This window comes from Raphanus sativus, chromosome 6 (genome assembly GCF_000801105.2).
Source record: "Raphanus sativus cultivar WK10039 chromosome 6, ASM80110v3, whole genome shotgun sequence".
NCBI lineage: Eukaryota > Viridiplantae > Streptophyta > Magnoliopsida > Brassicales > Brassicaceae > Raphanus > Raphanus sativus.
In genome coordinates this window covers 1,284,113-1,303,657 of record NC_079516.1, presented here as the reverse complement: position 1 = coordinate 1,303,657, position 19,545 = coordinate 1,284,113, and the positions used below count along the sequence as shown (strand labels likewise).

The 19,545-nt window shown below is 34.8% G+C and overlaps 5 protein-coding genes and 1 pseudogene across 6 annotated transcripts in view; 3 read left to right on the top strand and 3 right to left on the bottom strand.

Annotated features, from left to right (window-relative positions):
* Positions 1-19,545, top strand: part of LOC108811819 (uncharacterized) — a 67,659-nt gene that overhangs the window by 43,523 nt on the left and 4,591 nt on the right. The window lies entirely within an intron of this gene.
* LOC130494475 (uncharacterized) lies at positions 11-1,356 on the bottom strand. Its single transcript, XM_056989451.1, has 4 exons — positions 925-1,356; positions 679-857; positions 243-597; positions 11-155 (listed from the first exon to the last, which is right to left on the bottom strand). Exons 1-4 carry the CDS (start codon positions 1,303-1,305, stop codon positions 72-74), a joined length of 999 nt encoding a protein of 332 aa, XP_056845431.1. The 5' UTR covers positions 1,306-1,356; the 3' UTR covers positions 11-71.
* On the top strand, positions 1,646-3,910 carry LOC108811745 (transcription factor MYB1). Its single transcript, XM_018583832.2, has 2 exons — positions 1,646-2,046; positions 2,839-3,910. The coding sequence occupies exons 1-2, from the start codon at positions 1,725-1,727 to the stop codon at positions 3,714-3,716; spliced, it is 1,200 nt and encodes a 399-aa protein (XP_018439334.2). The 5' UTR covers positions 1,646-1,724; the 3' UTR covers positions 3,717-3,910.
* LOC130496862 (serine/threonine-protein kinase BSK6-like) lies at positions 4,001-6,866 on the bottom strand. Its single transcript, XM_056989447.1, has 10 exons — positions 6,749-6,866; positions 6,432-6,646; positions 5,881-6,016; positions 5,664-5,797; positions 5,474-5,579; positions 5,310-5,395; positions 5,000-5,221; positions 4,772-4,918; positions 4,519-4,632; positions 4,001-4,427 (listed from the first exon to the last, which is right to left on the bottom strand). Exons 1-10 carry the CDS (start codon positions 6,822-6,824, stop codon positions 4,197-4,199), a joined length of 1,467 nt encoding a protein of 488 aa, XP_056845427.1. The 5' UTR covers positions 6,825-6,866; the 3' UTR covers positions 4,001-4,196.
* Positions 8,129-9,615, top strand: LOC130496864 (uncharacterized). Its single transcript, XM_056989453.1, has 3 exons — positions 8,129-8,262; positions 8,586-8,730; positions 8,818-9,615. Exons 1-3 carry the CDS (start codon positions 8,230-8,232, stop codon positions 9,369-9,371), a joined length of 732 nt encoding a protein of 243 aa, XP_056845433.1. The 5' UTR covers positions 8,129-8,229; the 3' UTR covers positions 9,372-9,615.
* On the bottom strand, positions 15,998-19,247 carry LOC130496861 (beta-glucosidase 23-like; annotated as a pseudogene). Its single transcript, XR_008935989.1, has 13 exons — positions 19,087-19,247; positions 18,618-18,687; positions 18,483-18,538; positions 18,289-18,364; positions 18,075-18,152; positions 17,867-17,954; positions 17,522-17,777; positions 17,315-17,430; positions 17,012-17,229; positions 16,870-16,904; positions 16,678-16,780; positions 16,416-16,524; positions 15,998-16,327 (listed from the first exon to the last, which is right to left on the bottom strand). The product of XR_008935989.1 is annotated as a beta-glucosidase 23-like (transcript).

Here is a 19,545-nt window from a genome sequence, read left to right as displayed (position 1 = left end):
CATACAAACATGTGGAGCAACAATGAATTTTCTTTACTAACCAAAAAAAAATCACAATGTTGTTAACAACGTTAAGACTGAATCTCAGGAACAAGTTCATTGATGTCAATCTCCACTAGAGTCTCCTTCCCAAACAAAGTAAAGCCCACCGTTGCCTAGCAAAACAACACAATAGACAAAGCATCTAAGCAACACACATTTGTAAGGCTTTTTATTTGTATTGCTCTAATACTACTTGGTACCTTTGCGGTTTTGCGGTTCAGTTTCTTTAGGTTGCCAACGAATTCAGCAAACGTCCCTGATAGAACTCGAACTGTAGAACCAGCAGCAAGTTTCTTCTTCTTCCCCTTTGTTTCAGTGGCAAGAGCAGCTTTCCTCGGAGCTCTTTTCGGTTTAGCTTCTGCGAGAGATTCTACAGTCTCAGTACCATCTGAACTAGATGCAAGAGCTTTCTGCAATGCTAAACTCGCTTCTTCCTCGGCTCGTTCTCCCTCATCAAACTCGCTGTCTGCTTTCTCTTGCTCTTCTTTTGCTTGTTTGAAAATGGCTTCCAAGTCACTGTCGTCCACAGGTCTCGGCTTATTAATCTGCCTCTTGCTGCAAAAAGAAACGCAAATACAAATCAATTCACAGACCATAACACACGAATAGAGTGAGAGTTAAGAAGAACACACTCACGTGTTTCCAACTTTTGAACCTATGAAACCTCCAACTCCCTCAACTTCTCTTATAGCGTCATGAATCTCTTTGTTCAATATACATCTAATGAAAATACAACCCGGGAACACGGGTCTCGGTTTAACGGATATTGAACCGTTCTTCAGCTTCCTCTTCACCTGAACAGCCGGAGCATACACCTGAAAAAGCCCATTCGTTTTGCTCAGTAATTTTCTCCAAGATCTCAGTAAAAAAACGAAGTTTTACCGTGAATTCCATCTCAGGGAACTGACGAGCGAGAGCTCGAGCAAGTACTTGAGCAGTCTCGTGACCCCTTACTCTCGAGACTCTGACCACCCACCACTGCTGACCCGACTCAGACAAAGTGTCGAGATTCAGCTCCTCCGTCCACGATGCGTAACGTTTCTTCGGTTTCTTGATCAGACGCTCCTCCACTTCTTCCTTCCAGCTGTACCCCGATCTGCTCTCCCTCCGCTCGTTCCGGAGCTGCCGCCTCTCCCTCGCCGTCAGCTGGTTGTTCCGCTCCACGACGCAGGCGGAGATAGAGAGACGCGGTGTTGTTCTGATTGCCGACGGAATTAAGCTGCTTGGACTCCATTGGAGAAGTCCTCCTTGCAGCTTCATCATCGTCTCTCTTTTCCGACAGAACACAGTTAGATAATAAAATCCTCACTTATCGGATAATGTTTTTGTAACGAACCGGTAGAAAACTAAACCGGAGTAAAATTACGACGGGTTTTAATTAGTAAAAAGGCCTAAATAGGCCCAATAAGACGACGTAACTTCCCGCCATAGGGGAAAGCGATCAACTTCCGGATCTCGTCCGTTTTAATGAATTTACTTAAACATCCTCACGGAATAAAAAATAATGAATTAACGGTAAGGGTAATAAGGTAAATGTACATTTAGAGGGTAGATAATAAAAGATAAGCAAGACACGCCGAAACACTTTACCCTACGAGCGTGTCTTCACGCGACACCAACGAGACACCAACGCTTTTGCAGTTAAGTCCGGTAGGTGAGACAGAGAGAGAGGGGGGAAACGTATGGAGGGAGAGATTTGGAGACGATCGGAGATGACGGAAGAGGCGGTGGCGGCGGGTGGAAGAAGATATGATGATTGTGGTGGTGCGGCGGCGGAGAGGTTCGTTGGAGAAGGGACGAGCGTAGGGAGGAGGACAAGAAAAAAGAGAATCAAAGGGACGTGGTCTCGGGAGGAAGACGTGATGCTGAGTGAGCTGGTTGAGAAGTTCGGACCGAGGAACTGGAGTTCGATGGCTCGGAGTATTCCTGGTCGGTCGGGGAAGTCTTGTCGTCTTCGGTGGTGTAATCAGCTCGATCCGTCTCTTAAACGCAACCCTTTCACTGGTATAGACTATTCCTCCTTAATTCTGATTTTTTTTTCAATTTGATCTGATTGTTCATGTGATCATATATGCCCTTTTTGAGATTTGAATCATCATCCTTGGTGAATTGGTGAATCTAGGGTTTTTTGTTTTTGTTTTTCGATCATGATTGCCTGTGAAATTGAATTGAAGCCTTCCCTGGGTTCATATCTGCAAAATCACTCGTGGGTTTCAGTGTAAAGTGAAAGAAGATTGAAAAAGGATTAACCTTTTGGGGGTCGGTCTGTGTTGATCTTTTTGATTCTTGTGGTTTGCTTGTATGCTTGTGAAATGCAATTGAATTGTGATCTTAGCTGATGAATCACTAGTCCTTTTCAGTGTGGACTGAGATATAACCTGGAAAGGAGTAACCTTTGGATCTGTTTTTCTGAGTTTGAAAATAGTAAACTTTTGACTCTTGTGGTTGCTTGCTTGTATGCTTGTGAAATGCAACTGAATTGTGAATCAATAGTCTGTTTCAGTGTGGAATGAAACCTGGAAAAGAGTAACCTTTGGATCTGTGTTTCTGAGATTGAGATTTTAGATTGTTATGGATTGTGATTTTGTGAAATTCTCCTTAAATCCCAGAAGAAGAAAAAAAGTTAGGTTTTTATTTGAGGATAGTAACTTTGGGTGGCTTTAGTTGTTGCTGTTTGTGTCTGGTGTTGCGTGGGCTCTGGCTTCCAATGGTGTGTATTCTCAAGTTTTGATTTGTTTCATCAGTATCACTAAATCAGACACTTCTTTGTCTTTTTCTATTTTTGGGTTTATAAAGAGGTAGAGGATGAAGCTATCATCACAGCACATGCCATCCACGGAAACAAATGGTCTGTCATCGCTAAGCTCCTCCCAGGAAGAACAGATAACGCTATCAAGAACCACTGGAACGCCACTCTGAGACGCCGATGCACGACGGACTTTGAAACCCTGAGAACAACAAACACACCGACTGGAAACTTAGTCCCGCAAGATTCTAGATTCGACAGAACGATGAACACCACCACAACCATCGCATCATCTGAAGAAACTTTATCTTCAGGCGGTGGTGGTGGTGGTTTTGGTCATGTAACCACTCCACTTGTGTCCTCAGACGGCAAAGAAGCCACATCCATGGAAATATCCGAAGAGCAATGCGGAGACAAAGCAAACGAGGAAGACATCTCTAGGCAAGAATGTAATAATAATGATGATCCTCCAACGCTTTTCCGCCCCGTAGCCAAACTCAGTTCTTTTAACCCTTACAATCACATGGGAGGAGGGTCTTCCTCTCCGCATGCACTAAACCAAAACAAGTTCCAGTCATGTAAACAAGACACAGCGATGCTGAGATTGCTTGAAGGAGCTTACAGCGAACGGTTCGTGCCTCAGAAATGCGGAAGTGCGTGTTGCAGCAGCACTCCTCAGAAAAACTCATTGTTGGGTCCAGAGTTTGTGGACTACTTAGACCCACCAACGTTCCCTAGTTATGAGCTGGCTGCTATAGCGACTGATATAAGCAGCCTCGCTTGGTTGAGAAGCGGTTTGGAGAGCAGCAGCGTGAGGGCTATGGAGGAAGCAGCTGGTCGGTTAAGGCCTCAGGGCACAAGAGGACATCGTGATCATTGTCTTGTATCTGAACAAGGAAAGAGCAGAACCAATGCCTTGTCGACATAAAAAGAAATGGCTGAATAGATATTTTTCACATTCATCTTTTTTTTTGTCTTTGTGTTTTCATCTCTTGATCTCAGAGAGATTAAGTTTTTACTTGTAATCGAAGTTGTGATGTAATTTAGTAGAAATAGTTTCTATAGCTATGAAATTGAGTCTTTCAACTTCCATGTGACTTGTATTATAGAGTCTGCGTTTACTGTTTCACTTTGTAACATGACTTTACAATAAACCTATAATGATATTTAATATCAAGACACTAGTACTAATTAGTTTTAACATGTAAGTAAAGGAGAAACACAATCCAGTTAATATCATCAAGGCAAAACAGCAAGAAAAATCTGGTTTTAGCAAAACAAAAGCCAAACAATCAAACAAAGTATATATGCTATGTGTGTATTGACATTTCTAAATACGTATACATATACGCATGGAGAGAAAAAAGCTGTACAAATCTTGGTTTTGTTTGTTGTTGTTGTTGGAACTCTAAAATGCTTCAAGAGAAGAGCCATGTCTAAGTGCTTCTTTAGCTTCGGCTTCCATCTCAAGCTTTAAGAGACAAGCCGCTTGCAAGTAGAGAGCGGTTGAACACTCTGGAGATGCAACCTGAGCTTGCATCGCATCGCTTAGAGCCTCGCTGAACATATCGTTCATTAGGTAACACAGACACCGTCTGGTTAACACTGTTGGTGATACCACTGGTGCTCCACTCATGAACTGTTCATAAAAGAATAGCTTATCTTTATAAAATAATGTAATACTTCTTGTGGGAGGAAAGTTAGGGTTTCTTGATGATTTGTAATGATACCTCTGTGTAGAATTCTATTGCAGTTTCAAAATCCTTCGCGCGAAATGCAGCATCTCCATGCTTCTTGTAATCAGTATTCTCTTGCATTCTACCCGTCCACATTTGGAATGAGAACTGCAATGTAAGAGATCAGTGTTATAAAATTTGGTATAATTCGTTTAATAATCTCATATAAACGCTTAATTAGTTTCCGTCTAGCGATTTCTTGAACATTGCAAAAGATTATGTTTCTCACAAACATATAATACAATACCTCATTTGTGACACTTGCATCATCCTCTCCATATCCGAGTTTCTCTAGCAGTTCATGTATGCTACTTAGATCCACTCTCCAGCATGCTTCTGCAAGAGGGCTCAAGCGCGATGACTTCTTTGTTGCAGGTTTAGTGTACAATGGAGCCTGTCATTGTCAAGTCCAACGAATACATATGAAATAACTGAAAAACCTTGGAAGAATCAATGTGGTTAGGTTATGACTTACAGGGATGTTTTCTCCTTTGACATTGGGCCACAACACAGCTCTTTTCTCAAGTCTCGAAAGAGCTGACATAAGAAATTTAATGCTTGGCCTCTTGTCTGGTTCAGGGCGCAGACAGCGTGAAGCTAGGTGGATTAGTTCTGTCCTATCCTCATCAGAGAACTGACCATCCAGAGCTGAATCCATTAGCACCAGATAGTTTTTGCCACGGAACAGATCAAGCGCCTGGGATGACAGATAAGCCAAGATACATTATGTTTAGTGATTAAATGATGCACTAATCATTTTACTCAGTGAGAAGAAAGAAAGTTACATGGTTTGGTGGAATATGTCTGCCACTCATAAGATCCAGTAACAAGGTACCAAAGCTGAATATGACACTCTCTGGTACCACAGTACCTAGCAAAGTTACATTATAAAGTTAAAAGAATATTCTGAAGAAGTTTGGAAGTTTTCTCTTGAGAGAAAAGTACATACCTAGACGCAAATATTCAGGAGGAGCAAATGCCAAATTGGTGCTGTAACTCTTCCCTTCTCTGCTACACTTCATGAGACCGAAGCAAGACAGCCTTGGATTCCCAACCTGTTTGAACACTTAAAATAGTTGTTAAAGTTTGATAATTAATGGCTACAGTTATCAAACAAGAGTAATGAAAAATTTTGTAACCTTATCAAACAATATTCTGTAGGTGTTAAGATCATGGTACAAATCTATGCCCCTATCATTACAGTACTCCAAGGCTGTCGCAGTATGTAACGCAACACGCAACCTCATTTCCCATTTCATTGGTCGTTTCTCCCCTGGGAAAATTCATTTTACAATCAAACAAAATTTATTAGAAACAAATAAAAGACACAAGAGATCAAGGTTGACTCTCTCTCACAGTGGAAGAGGTGCTTTGCAAGTGTTCCATTAGGCATGTACTCAGCAACAAGAAGCCTCTCGTGGCCCTCTGAGCAACAACCGATCATATTAGCCATATCCTCACTCCTACACCTCCCCACTGCTTGTGCTTCCTCCTGGAAACAAAAACAAAAGAACAGTTTCAATGTGCAAGAGATCATGCTAGCACGTAATTGCATCTTTTGCTCAAGTCAAAAAGAAAAAAAATAAAAAATTCCTGTTCAAAAGATCAGAATCTTGAACGTCACCACATTCAAGAGAAAGTTTCAGAGAAAATCTCAACCAATCAACAAGTCAAAGACAATGAACACCAGGAAGATTTATCTCAAGAATAATTCAAAAACAGAGAAGAAACAGAGGCTTTAGCCATGATTGTTTTTATATTTACATTCAGCATCGGAAATACATGATGTTGCATTCAAATGTTGTTCATTTTTATAAATAATATTTACATATAATATTTGGATGATAAGTTGTTCGTTTTTATCTTTTTTTTTTTTAAAAGTAAGTATTGAGAGGGTAAGGACGAACAATAAATTCTGAAGGATCAGGCCAAGAAAGCCTCTGAAACCGCTTAACAGCGATCATTCTGCCGTCGTTGAGGCTCCCTTTGTAGACGATGTTAGGAACCTTCTCGTTGTGTTCCGACACGATATTGTTGGCGGAGAATCCATTAGTAGCGACCTTCAGCTGTTCCAAACTGAACTCTCGGAAACTCGGACATCCGTCCTCGTCTTCGTTGTTATCTGTAGAAGAAAAAAAAACGACAAGGAGGAGGTTTAGTTTCTCGATCATCGTCTTCTTAAAACGCATAAAGAGGAGTATAACGAACTGGCTCGGATTTTTACTTATTTGTTTGATGATGGAGGATTTAATCGACGGAGATGGCGAGCGGCGAAAAGGCTTGAAGCAAATGCATCCCATCGCCGGCAACGAGATTAGTTCTGTTTTTTTTTCTGGTTGACTAAAACTTTGAAGTGCTTGATGGAACTCCCGCGTCCGAGAACAATTATATATTTTTAAAATAAAGAACAATATATCTTTTCCTTTTTTTTATAGAGAATATTTAAGAATTTTATATCATAATTAAATAGTTGATGAACAATATATTATACTTCTGAAACAATCAACGTGGATTTATATTATTTAAATACGTAAAATGTCAAGAGGATGTTGATATTTTATAATGAATTTAGTTTGCTTGTTACATTTGGTTTCTTCATTTGAGCATGGAACCTTACATGTTTTTATTTCAGAAACAAACATGATATATTTGTTGAGTTTCTGTCTTCAACTTAGCCTAAAATTAGAGTCAATTTTCAATGGATCATTTTAGATACAATACATTTAGTTTTAGCTTGAAACTGTTTTCATGATAATTTTTCTATTAAGATTGGAGTGTAATACCGTACCCATCCTACTAATCTTAACTCATAAAGTCATATGTCATCCTCCATACAGTGACATAAACATATCATTATCAAATAATTTTATATATTTTGCTCATTGCTGGCCAAAGACTCTCTAGAAACTCTAGTATATATAATGGGACGCTCGTTCTGGTGACCTATAGATAAATTAATACTCCTACATACATAGAAAATCATACGCACATATTAAAACAAAAGTACATGGACTAGTCCACAAACTCTATGAGCTGACTTACAAACATGAAATTACATAAGACAGTTTATTTTTGTATACTTCATACAAATACTATATATCCAATAGTACAAACATGAAATTCTTATAAATAAAGAAACCATTCGTTCTTATATTCCAAAGAGGATGTAAAGTTGTAGACAATAATTTTGGTTAGGGTAAAATACTCCTTTAAGAACTTCCTCCCCCACAATATCGACATATAATAAGTCTAACTATCCTATTATTTATACAACGACCAATGCATGCACGTATATACTTAGTAGCCACGGACATATATAGATGATCAAAAACTCATACATGATTACATGCACCACACTAATGCTTACACACGAAACACAAACTCTGAATCTGATCATATCTAAGCTAATAATCAAACAAAAAAAATGGAGAAAATAGATTTAATCAAACAATAGTGATTCACAATCTAGCCTCAACCATATATAAAGGTGTCTTCCTCTTAATGGGTTTAGCTCTCAAGATCGCTAGGTTGGGCCTAAGGTTAATAAAGTATAAATTTAAATATGGGCTACGTTGAAAAGCCCATTAGTTTTATCCTGAATTCTAAAGACTCTTGAGCTTTAGAATCCTCATTGATTGATTGATTGATTCATCGATTCGAAAACTGATTCTCATCTTCGGGATTGATTTCAATTCCTTTCTTTCCATGGCGCTTCATGGGTGTGGATTCTTATGCAAAGTAAGCTAGAATCTATCTCGTTGAAATACATTTCGTCTGATTTTATCTTCATCCGTTCTGAGACTCCAATCTGTGCTTATATCTCTATGTATGTAGTCCTGTGATGCCCGTTGTTGCAATTGAATCATTTAAGTTGATGGGCATAGTTATAATCTTGTTTCCGATCAGAAAGTGTTAAAATTTTCAACTCGGTCGTCTTAAAGTTCCGAACTTTATCGTTACTCCCACATGAGCGTCTTTGCCGAATGTATTCGTTTGATTGTTTCTCTCTTGCTGTGCTAATCTTGATTTTAAAATCCTTTTTTTTTGCTCCCTGATGATAGGTTTCAAACACAGTAGCGAGCACTTCTCTGCTTGGTGGTTCGACGAGGCTGCTTCACTTGCCCAAGTCTTATCCCATTCACTGCAACGTGGCTTTTTCACCGAGCAGTACATTCGGGTTAGGTCCTCTCAAGCTGCACAACAGAGGTTCGTGTGGTCCACTTGATTTTTAGTTCGAGCATCTTAATCTAGGTTAGGTAAGACACGTTTCTTAGTCTTGCTTTTTTGAAGCAGGCTTTCGTCTAAGGCCATGTCGAGTCAAACGGGAAGAGAACAACCAAACCGCTGATGTTAAAAGCATATCATTGGATGAGAACACGTTGAAGCAAGATCTGGAGAGTGCGATCCAGGACGAGAACTACGTGGAAGCAGCTAGGATCCGGGACAGATTAAAAGAGCTTCAAGAAGACAGCAGAGCTTCTGTTCTGTCTGCCAACACTCGGTTCTACCAAGCTTTCAGAAACGGGGATTTGGCTGCGATGCAATCTTTATGGTCCAAATCAGGAAAGCCCTGCTGTGTCCATCCAGGAGCTAAAGGGATAACTGGGTACGACGACGTGGTGGAAAGCTGGGAAGTTGTGTGGATGAACTACGAGTTTCCGTTACTGATCGAGCTGAAAGATGTTGAGGTTCATGTCCGTGGGGAAGTAGGGTATGTAACGTGTATGGAGTTTGTGAAGACGAAAGGGAGTAGTAGCTGGGGAGCTCAGTTTGTGTCTAATGTGTTTGAAAAGATCGATGGGGAATGGTTTATATGCATTCACCATGCTTCTCCTGTTGATATTTGATCCTAAGAACCAGAGAAATGGCCGTGGGATATAGATTGGGGGTTGCTGAAATGAGATGAAGGGCTGTTCTGTTTTTTTATCTTTGCGGTTGGGTGATTGAGACCAAAGCATTAGAGGGAAACAAGAAGACGCATAAGTTCTGACGTTTGATGTTGTTGTCTTTGTAATCTGTACTAGAGTGAGACCCGCGCGCATGCGCGGGGTGAAAAAAATTCAATGTAAATAAGTAAGATTTCTATATATACATATAGTGTGGTAGTGGGTAACAATATGAGAATAATGAAAACGACATTACTAAAAATGAATTCCAAAGTACGAAATTATATTGGTTTAATAGTTAAATATGTTTGTAGGTATTTAGATATTGTATAAAAGCATTGTCTCGATTGTCACATAAACAAATATTATAGTATCACAAATTATTAGAATATGTCTACTATATAAAGAATAACTAAACATATTGTGGTTTTTGTTATTTTGTGTTGGACTGGTTCTATCTAAAGGCCCATGGCTTTCCCATTTTTAAAAAAGAAAGTATGTTAGTGTGTATATTATAAGGAATGTTGACAATTGACGATAAAATCCCAAAATGAAAAGAAAATAACATATATCGATGGAAGGGAAAAAAGAGGAATCTGTTGCACACAAAAAGAAAGAAGGGAATCCAGATCGAACAGGGTGGTTCCAAAACCAAAATCGATGAGGTGGATTTCCCGTAAAGAACGGTAATTAAGAAAATCTTATTTCAATCTTATCAAAATATATTCGATTATGAATGATTTGTGATGTTCGTTTAGCTAAGGTTCTTTTTTTTTGATAAAAGTTTAGCCAACGTTTTCTCACCGATTGTCTTTTTCTTCTTATTGATCAAACGCATCTGAAATAGATTGTAATAAGGCTTTGAGAACGTAACGTATCAACACTTTCAAAATATTCTGACCATGTAACCGAATAGATCGAAGATGGCAATCAAAACCTCACAAATGTATTCAGGTTCGAGATTTGATAATAGAAAAAAAACACTAAATACTTACTACTTTTGCTTTTCTCTCTGAAGTAAAAAAGGTTAATGACATCTAATTTTAACAGTTATTGATATATTTTCAAATGCAGTCAACCTTATTTTCGGTCCAACCAGTTGCTAACAATCAAGAAATTGGAAATCAATATTCTTGCAGTTAAATAAGGTTAGTATTGAGAGATTGCTACAACTGTGTTAATTTTTAATAAAATATTGGTTTAGATAGTATTAGTGGTTAATAAAATTAAACATAGAAACATAGTTTAACATGATGAAGATGAACAAATGATTTTTTCTTTAACAAAAAAAACATAGAAAAAGATAGTAAAACAATAAGTTTAAAATAAAACAAAAACAGACGGAGAAACATAAAATATGAAAGCAAAAAAATATAACTAAACGTTGCAAGCAAAAACAAATATTAGAACCAGCTCATCCCTGATTCTTTTCTTCATTAATCACAGTTTGGAATCCTATAAAACATATGGAAAATAACTGAGCATAAATTTAAAGTCAGGTCAGTTTTTTATTTAGTAATAAAATTGTAATACCTCATTTTGAAAGACTGATCTCTAAAATATCATCAGGCTCAGTTTTTTTTTTCGAAAATCCATCAATGGCAGTCACTTGCTTGAATTCACTTTATCATGATCCAAAAAATAATGTCACCATAAACAAATGTTAAAATCACTTAATACTGTTTTTAAGAATTAGAACTGTAACCTACCAACACTCCAATCAATTTGCGAAAAATGTAAAACACAGACAACTATGTAAAACTTGAGCAACTTTTCCATTTGCCACAACTTAACGTGTACATACCTGGCAGTAAGATTAAAATAAAAATATTTTAGCTCATATGAAAGGACCACCAAAGTGCATTCCAGTGAAATTCACTATCAATTATGGAAACACTTTGACTTATTAAAAGATCGAATTGGCTAACGAATTCTTTCTTCACGGTACATGGATCATATCTCCCTAAAATATAAAGTAAAAACACAAGAAAAATTATAATATGACCACAAAATGGTATTCATAAGTTTATCAAAGGAATGCATAGACAGTGAACAACTGACCTACTTTTAGAATCAACTAAGACAATTTCAATGGTCTCTACCACAACACCAGAGTACTGCTTCCACATACGAATTACATTAGCTATAATATTTTACATGGACTTTTATGGCTTCAAATGCATATCAAAAATCTAAGCCATTTCAATCGTTATGAATGGAAAAATAACTCAAGAGTGAAGTAAAAATTAGAAAGATGATATGTTAAAAGCAGTCCCGTCTATGTATTTATATAAGTTCATAAATTTAGTGTCATAAATGCAATATGTATATGTAATATATGAAAATATATGACTAAACAAATTAATTGGTAATCCACAATTGAATAAATTGAAATTTAGACGGAAATTTTGGAAGTTAATATCTTGCCAAAAAGACTATTTTGGACAATTTTTGATATGCAATCAAGGATTTCGTTTTGAGTATTGTATTCAAAAGTTATATTAATTACGTCAAATAATGATAATCTCATATCCAGGCTAGCGTCAATAAAGGCAATCAACGAAAGCTATAATAGCATATTTTTGCTTGCCTTATTGTATGGAAAAGCAGTAATTTGAAAACCAAATTTGCGTGGAGAAGATGATGACATTAAACTTTCCCTAATTTATCTCATTTTCCTTATTTCATTGGGATTTTAATTGCATTTCAACTTTGTATAGTAATCTTGACCATAAATTTATTTTAAAAATTTCCTGATGTTAAACTAACAAACCGATTGGTTGGAATAAAATGGAATTAAACAATTTTGTAATATGTATGTACCAAGTGATTTTATAAAATGCGTACCAAAACAAATATAGGACTAAAATGATGTCAGAACATGTTGCAAATACTGTAATTCTATAAAAATAATTTCACTTCATTAACAATAGACGAATATATTTGCAGGTTTAGGAATTTACAATGTATATGTGACACTATATATATTTGCATGAACGAATGACTATTTTATACAAACAATAGCAAATGACTATTTTATACAAACAATAGCAACTTTGTATTATACTGTATGTTTTTATGTTTGCAGGTTCCAAACCAATAGGAGAGGCCATGTGCAGTCTCATGTTCATGACCAGCGAATGAGATCATGTTAAACAGGTTTGGAATCTTATGTGTGCAAGCCCACGATAGTTAACAACTTAACATATAACTATGTTATATACCGATTTATAAAGTTCCGGCAATTATTATCTATTTAAACTCAGTCCAATGACATTATTTGTGAATTACTTAGATTGCCGTGGGTATTTCGAAAATGGGTCTCAGGAACCCTGGCTGTTTGACACGTTAGCTAATGGCATCATGTAAATATAGTACCATTTGAAGGTTATTTTTTTTATTTTATTTCACTTTTAATAATAACGAGATATAGAAAGTGAAAATAATGCAACTAATTTCGTATACAAATCATGGAAAAACGAATTTAATTAGTTCATAATTCACACACTATTTAATATTTGTCAAAATCCAATTTCCATATGCAAAACAAATTTGGAAAATCTTCGTAAATATCATTTTAATATATGGAAAGTTGAAAGGAAGAGAATAATCAAAATTCGATTTCGAAATAAAAAAGATCATAATTGACTCTCTATTTAATATGAGTCATAATATGATTTCCATATGCAAAACAAATTTACAAAATCTTCTTAAATATCATTTCAATATATGGAAAGTTGAAAGGAAGAGAATAATCAAAATTCGATTTCGAAATAAAAAGATCATAATTGACTCTCTATTTAATATGAGTCATAATACGATTTCCATATGCAAAACAAATTTACAAAATCTTCTTAAATATCATTTCAAAATATAGAAAGTGGAAAGGAATGAAATAATCACGTGGACCATACACTCGAATCTCGAAATTGACTTCTTTCCTTTTATACATATACAGACATGAAACTATGTATAAGGAACATACGAATATGCATGTCTGTCCAATGGCAATAGCCGTAATATCCTAAGGTGAGTAAGCCTTCTTTCATAAAGGGTCTGAGAAAGAACCTCGTGCCGACACGTCGTCAAAATGGCAAAGTTGAAAATATAGTACTCTTTAAAGGTTACTCTCTATTTTTGCTTCCATTTTAATACTAAGGGGATGATGTTTATTTTCTTGTAGGCGCAACAGTTTTTTTTTAATCTAACATTCTAAATCTCTAACTTGTCTATATAAATTATAAGGAACATATTAGTTTATGAAGAATGACATTAGACTCAAATTAATTATAACTTCATATATCAAATTATAGTGGTGATGATTTTGGTTTGACTGTGGTTGTAAAAATTTAACTGTAAAAATTTAGTTGTATGTAAGTTGGTTGTAGTTATAGAGTTATTACTGTAGATTTTTTTCGAGAGATTTTTGCTGTAATTAAATTTGATGTAACTATAATAAGATACTGTAGATATTTCAAAATAAAATAGGTGATGTTTATATAAAATAATTGTTTTTATCAATTAAAATAATTTTTATTAATGATTTATAAATTATCAAAGTTTACTATTATTTAAATGTAATATGTAAATAATATTTTTGTTATTTAAAGTATTTTAATAATTTTTAAAACACGCAGAATTAAATTAAAATATTTGTAGATGTTATTACCATGATTATCTAATTTATTAGATATTATAGATAGTTTTTTTTTATTTTACAGTTTTTACAGCATATAAAACAAAGATGTAAGGTTTTTATCTAAAATACATAAGAAAAAATTGCTTTAGTTTTTTTGTTGTATCTTTAAAAGTAAAGCTAAAGTATGGTTGGTAAAATTAATAGAAATTTGTTGTAGGTTTTAACTTTCAAAAATACAGCTACAATATGGTTGGTAAAATTTAATGCTTTAAAAATAAATAAGGCTAAAATAAAGAGATACAACACAACCAATCACCTACAGTATCCGAAGTGTTGCAGAAAGTCATGTTATCATAAGTAGGTATGAGCGTTCGGGTCCTAATTTTTTGGGTCTTAGATATTTGGATCCAATAGATATTTCAAAATTTTCGGTCTGGATTTGGATCGGTTCGTTTCGGATTCACTTGGACAACTACTTAATCATATTTTAGTCTTTCATATGTAATTCTTTTTTATTGTTTTTGTTAGTATAGGCAAACTATTCTTTGTTAACTATTTTAATCAAGGTTCAAAGCCGTCAATGTTTACTTGGACAACTACTTAATCATATTTTAGTCTTTCATAAGTAATTCCTTTTTATTGTTTTTGTTAATATATTACTAGATTAGGACCCGCCTTAAAGGGCGGAAATTGATTTGTCAAATTTCAATTAATAATATATGGTTTATATAATATGTGTATATAATATTATATATATTTTGTGTAACATTTATATATATACATATTAGATATATATATAATATTTTATTAAATATATAGAGAATTTAATAGTGTTATCATTTGTGTTGTACTTGTTATTAGTTTGTATTTAATCTTCTTTCATTTTTAGTATAATAATTTGCCTTGTCACACATTTTACCTTCTAACTTATACACATAGTTATGCTCTTTTTCAAAAAAAAAATTTATACACATAGTCTCGTAAATTGTAATATATAAAAAACATATTTAAAAAATCTACTGACCATATGCCACCATTATTTGGTTGTTTGAATAAAAACAAAATCATGTTCTTACATAACTGTGTATGTTGTGATATGATGTAGGTGAAGAGTAAATATATGGAAGTAAAGTTAGTGATACGAACATGAGCCTATGTTGGTCTATGCCACAATTATTTGGTTTTTGGAAGATCAATGAGCATAAGCATACACGGTCTTTGTATGTTTACGTTGTAAATGAGTCGGATATATTTTCTCTTATGTCTGGAATGATATGAAACTCATTGATTTAAAAGTGGTTCAGTTTTATATGATCTAATTATATTAAGAGATTAACCAAAAATATTATAAAAGTGTTACTGGTTAGAGGTTTAACTAATCTATGTTGGTTAAGATTTAGTTTAATTTAAGTTGGTAGGTTGCATTGTATAGGAGGCATGATATATTCTAGCAACAACTATGAAAGAGTCCAAAATTTAAATGAGAACTTCAAATAGTAGATAATCCCTAAATTAATAGATTAGATATTTGGTTTTTGGAAGATCAATGAGCATAAGCATACACGGTCTTTGTATGCTTATGTTGTAAATGAGTCGGATATTTTTTCTCTTATGTTTAGAATGATATGGAACTCGTTGATTTAAGAGTGGTTCAGTTTTATATGATCTAATTATATTAAGAGATTAACCAAAAATATTATAAAAGTGTTACTGGTGAGGTTTAACTAATCTATGTTGGTTAAGATTTGGTTTAATTTAAGTTGGTAGGTTGCATTGTATAGGAGGCATGATATATTCTAACAGAGTCCAAAATTTAAATTTAAATGAGAACTTCAAATAGTAGATAATCCCTAAATTAATAGATTAGATAGGCCAACTATTCTTTGTTAATTATTTTAACCAAGGTTCAAAGCCGCCTAAATCTTGTCAAATCACGTGAACACTGAAGAAGTAAAAAGACAATTCTTTATTATTATAAGTTATAACCAAGACCTCATCGATCTTGGTCAATCACAAACGGATACAAAGAGAGATAGACATTAAAACATGAAAACAAATCCTCAAAACAGCTCAAAGCTCATCCCTCTTGATCATGGATGGACGAACACCTTGACTTAGGAAGTCTTTGTAATACTTGCCCGATTCTTTCTCATATCGTGTGAGGTTATTCTTGAAATCAATGTAGTAGAGTCCAAATCTGTTCTTGTAACCATCTTGCCACTCAAAGTTATCCAACAAGGACCACACAAAGTATCCAGTAACATTCACCTTGTCGATGCTGCATAGATTGATTGTACAAAAGTTTTTTATTAGATTCTCCAAGACAGTTGTTAGTATATATCATATAAAAGAGAAATATGACTTACCAAATAGCTTCATTCATACTCAAAAGATGCCTCTGAAGATAATATTTCCTGTTGTGATCAGCTGTACCAACTGCAATTGAATCTGAAGCCCCAAGTTCTTCTCCATATCCTAAGAAGATCAAGATGGATATGTTTTAGATTCATTCTAAAATAAATAAAACTAGCTAAAAATAATAACTCTCTCTTTTATAACTCTAATTAATTATATTATTACAAACTACGAGAAATAAATTACAGAAATTTTAGTTAGTTAGTTAGTTACCGTTTTCCATTATCATAATTTCGGGGTTGCCATACTTATCCTTGATGTACTTCAAAAGACTTCTAAAGCCTCTCGCAAAAACGGGAAGTGCACCGGTGATAGGCTGAAACGCGACATAGGTGATTTTGTGTTATCAATTTGCCAATAACAAATTCATGTCTCAGATTGCTAATATCAAATTCAAATGTGTACCTTGCTACCAATGCTGTAATTGTACGCATTCTTAGCTGAAAATAATAAAAATACATTTTAATTAGCACCAAATACAAATTAAGATTTTGCGTTTGATAACTGGCATTGGTTTCAAGTAAGGCAATAGAATAAAAAAGCTTACTTTCCCAGTTAATGAGAGAATCTTGCATCCATCTTGGTTTAGAAGGATCTGGCTTCTCCAGATAGTTTGAAAACATTGAAGTATAATAGTTGAGCCCAACGAAATCGGCTGAGTTTTTCAGTTTTGCTTTCTGTGCATCGGTAAATTTAGGTAATCTGTGTCCAACAATATCTTTCATGACCTGTGGATAATCTCCATACATAGTTGTGTCCAGATGCCTATAAAATTAGTCAAAATATATATCATATACAAAATAGCAGTATAATTAAGTATTTAATATCACAGCCGATATTAACTACTTACCATCCCAAAATAAAGTCAAGTGCACGGTCTATGGACGCACCGTCCTGTGAATCAGCAATGTCATGTGGTTCAAACCAAGCCGGACTATGTGCTATACCGATCTTACCACCTTTACACTGTGGCCATAAAAATAACACAAAACAAACTATTTTTCAGATCCGAAAGACAATAATTAAGTATGATTTAAATTATGATCTCGCTAGCTACCTTTTCGCATTGTCGGAAAGCTTCAACGGCTTCTGCGTGAGAGTTAAGGAGATTGTGAGTGACGAGGTAAGCCTCGAATCCTGATCGTCCTTCTTGGCATTCTTCTTTGACATACTTTGAGCAACGTCCTGGTGCTTTCTTGCCTACATCATAACCAGCGTGGGAGAAAACCCATGGTTCGTTGAAAGTGATCCAATTTTTCACTTTTCCACCATATTCTTGGAAAACAAAATCTGCATATTCTCGGAAGTCTTTCCTGCATTTTTATATTTGAGTTAATTAGTTTATGGCTTTACTGGTTGCTACTAATATACAAATACGCAATTCGTTTTATTAAAAACTTACACAATTCTTTCACTTAAAAAGCCGCCATATTCGTCCTCTAAATCTTGTGGAGTGTCCCAGTGAAAAACTGTCACGAACGGAGTTATACCTGATCACAAAAATAAATTTTTAGCCACTTAAAAGGGTAAAACAGTATGTTATTTTATTTATGTATGTTTTTTTTTGTAACTTATTTTATGTATGTTTATATGTTATATATCCATTATACCATTTTTTAGGAGCTCGTCGATGAGGTCGTGGTAAAATTGCACACCAGCTTGACTCACTCCTTTCTCCTTTCTCCCATCTGATAAAACATTTTTTTCTTAATATGTTTCTAACAATCATATGTAATATTTATATGCACACCAAGCATTTTTAACACTTTTTTTTGTTGGTCTAAACACTATATTAAGTTAGTAATCGGAAGCACATATACTCACGAGGAAATATTCTTGGCCACGCGATAGACATTCTGAAGGCATCTGTGTTCAGATTCTTCATTAGTTGGATATCCTCCTATAAAACATCATTTCGGACGACAAAAAATTATCAACACGTAATAGGGGCCAGTATGAAATGTTTATTAGATATAAGTGATAATTAATTTCTTCAATCAATAGTACTATTTTTATACCTTATAACGATGGAAGAAATCAACGGCCACATCGCCGTTATCGTTGTTGCATCTGGCTGTAATTAAAAATGATTTTTGATATTAGTTAGCGAAAAAAGGCTAGGCACAGTAGTTAAAAAATGAGTAGGCACTTACATGGAAATCTCTTGCAGTAGATATCCCATAAGGACGGTCCACGACAAGTTTCATTCACTGCACCTTCAACCTAATGATATAACGAAAATAGTTTGTGTCAAAAATGATATATAAAGTAAAGTATAAGTGAATTCTCTACATATAACATACTTAAATGGTTAAAAAGTAGCGTTTATTATGAACATTTATTTATTTATTTATTTATTTATTTTTTTACTAGATAAGTAGCGAAGAAAGATAAAAAGACCATAGTGACAAAAAAAAAAAGACCATAGTGACAAATTTATGTTTATTCTTTAGTTTTCTATTACATGTGTTTGACCGTTTTCTGTTCTATACTAGTATTCAACTAATCACGATTTTGAAAAATGATAATATGGATTCAGCAGTTCCGTCTACACGATTGTTTTGTGTAAAATAGTTTATGGATATATTTCAAAAAAAAATGTTTCACAAAAAACTTATGTACCTGATATGCTGCCGTAGCCGTGCCAAATAAAAAACCTTCAGGGAAACTTGCCCGGCTTAGTTTGGTCGTCGTCGGGCAAACAGGTCCATCGGCTATTGCCGAGAGACTACGACGGTTAGGAGCAAAAGCAGCCCCATGAGAGGAAACTTATGCAAAGCCATTTTTGCTTTTTTAGTTTGTTTCGTTTTCTTCAAGAATATGTTTTGGTATGGCGTTAACTACACAGCCTAGTCCTTTATATAGCGATTTTCGTTCACTGATTGATCTCTAATTTTACTTTGTTTTGTTTACTATGCCAACTACCACCAAGCCTCGTGGATCATTTTTCTATTAGCTAATTCATCAACCGGGATCATGTTTTCGACCAAATCTTAATATTTAATTGTCATTGACGTTAACCAGTTGCTATCTTCTTCTTTTTTTTTCCGCACTAAACTATTAGCGCATAATTGGATATAG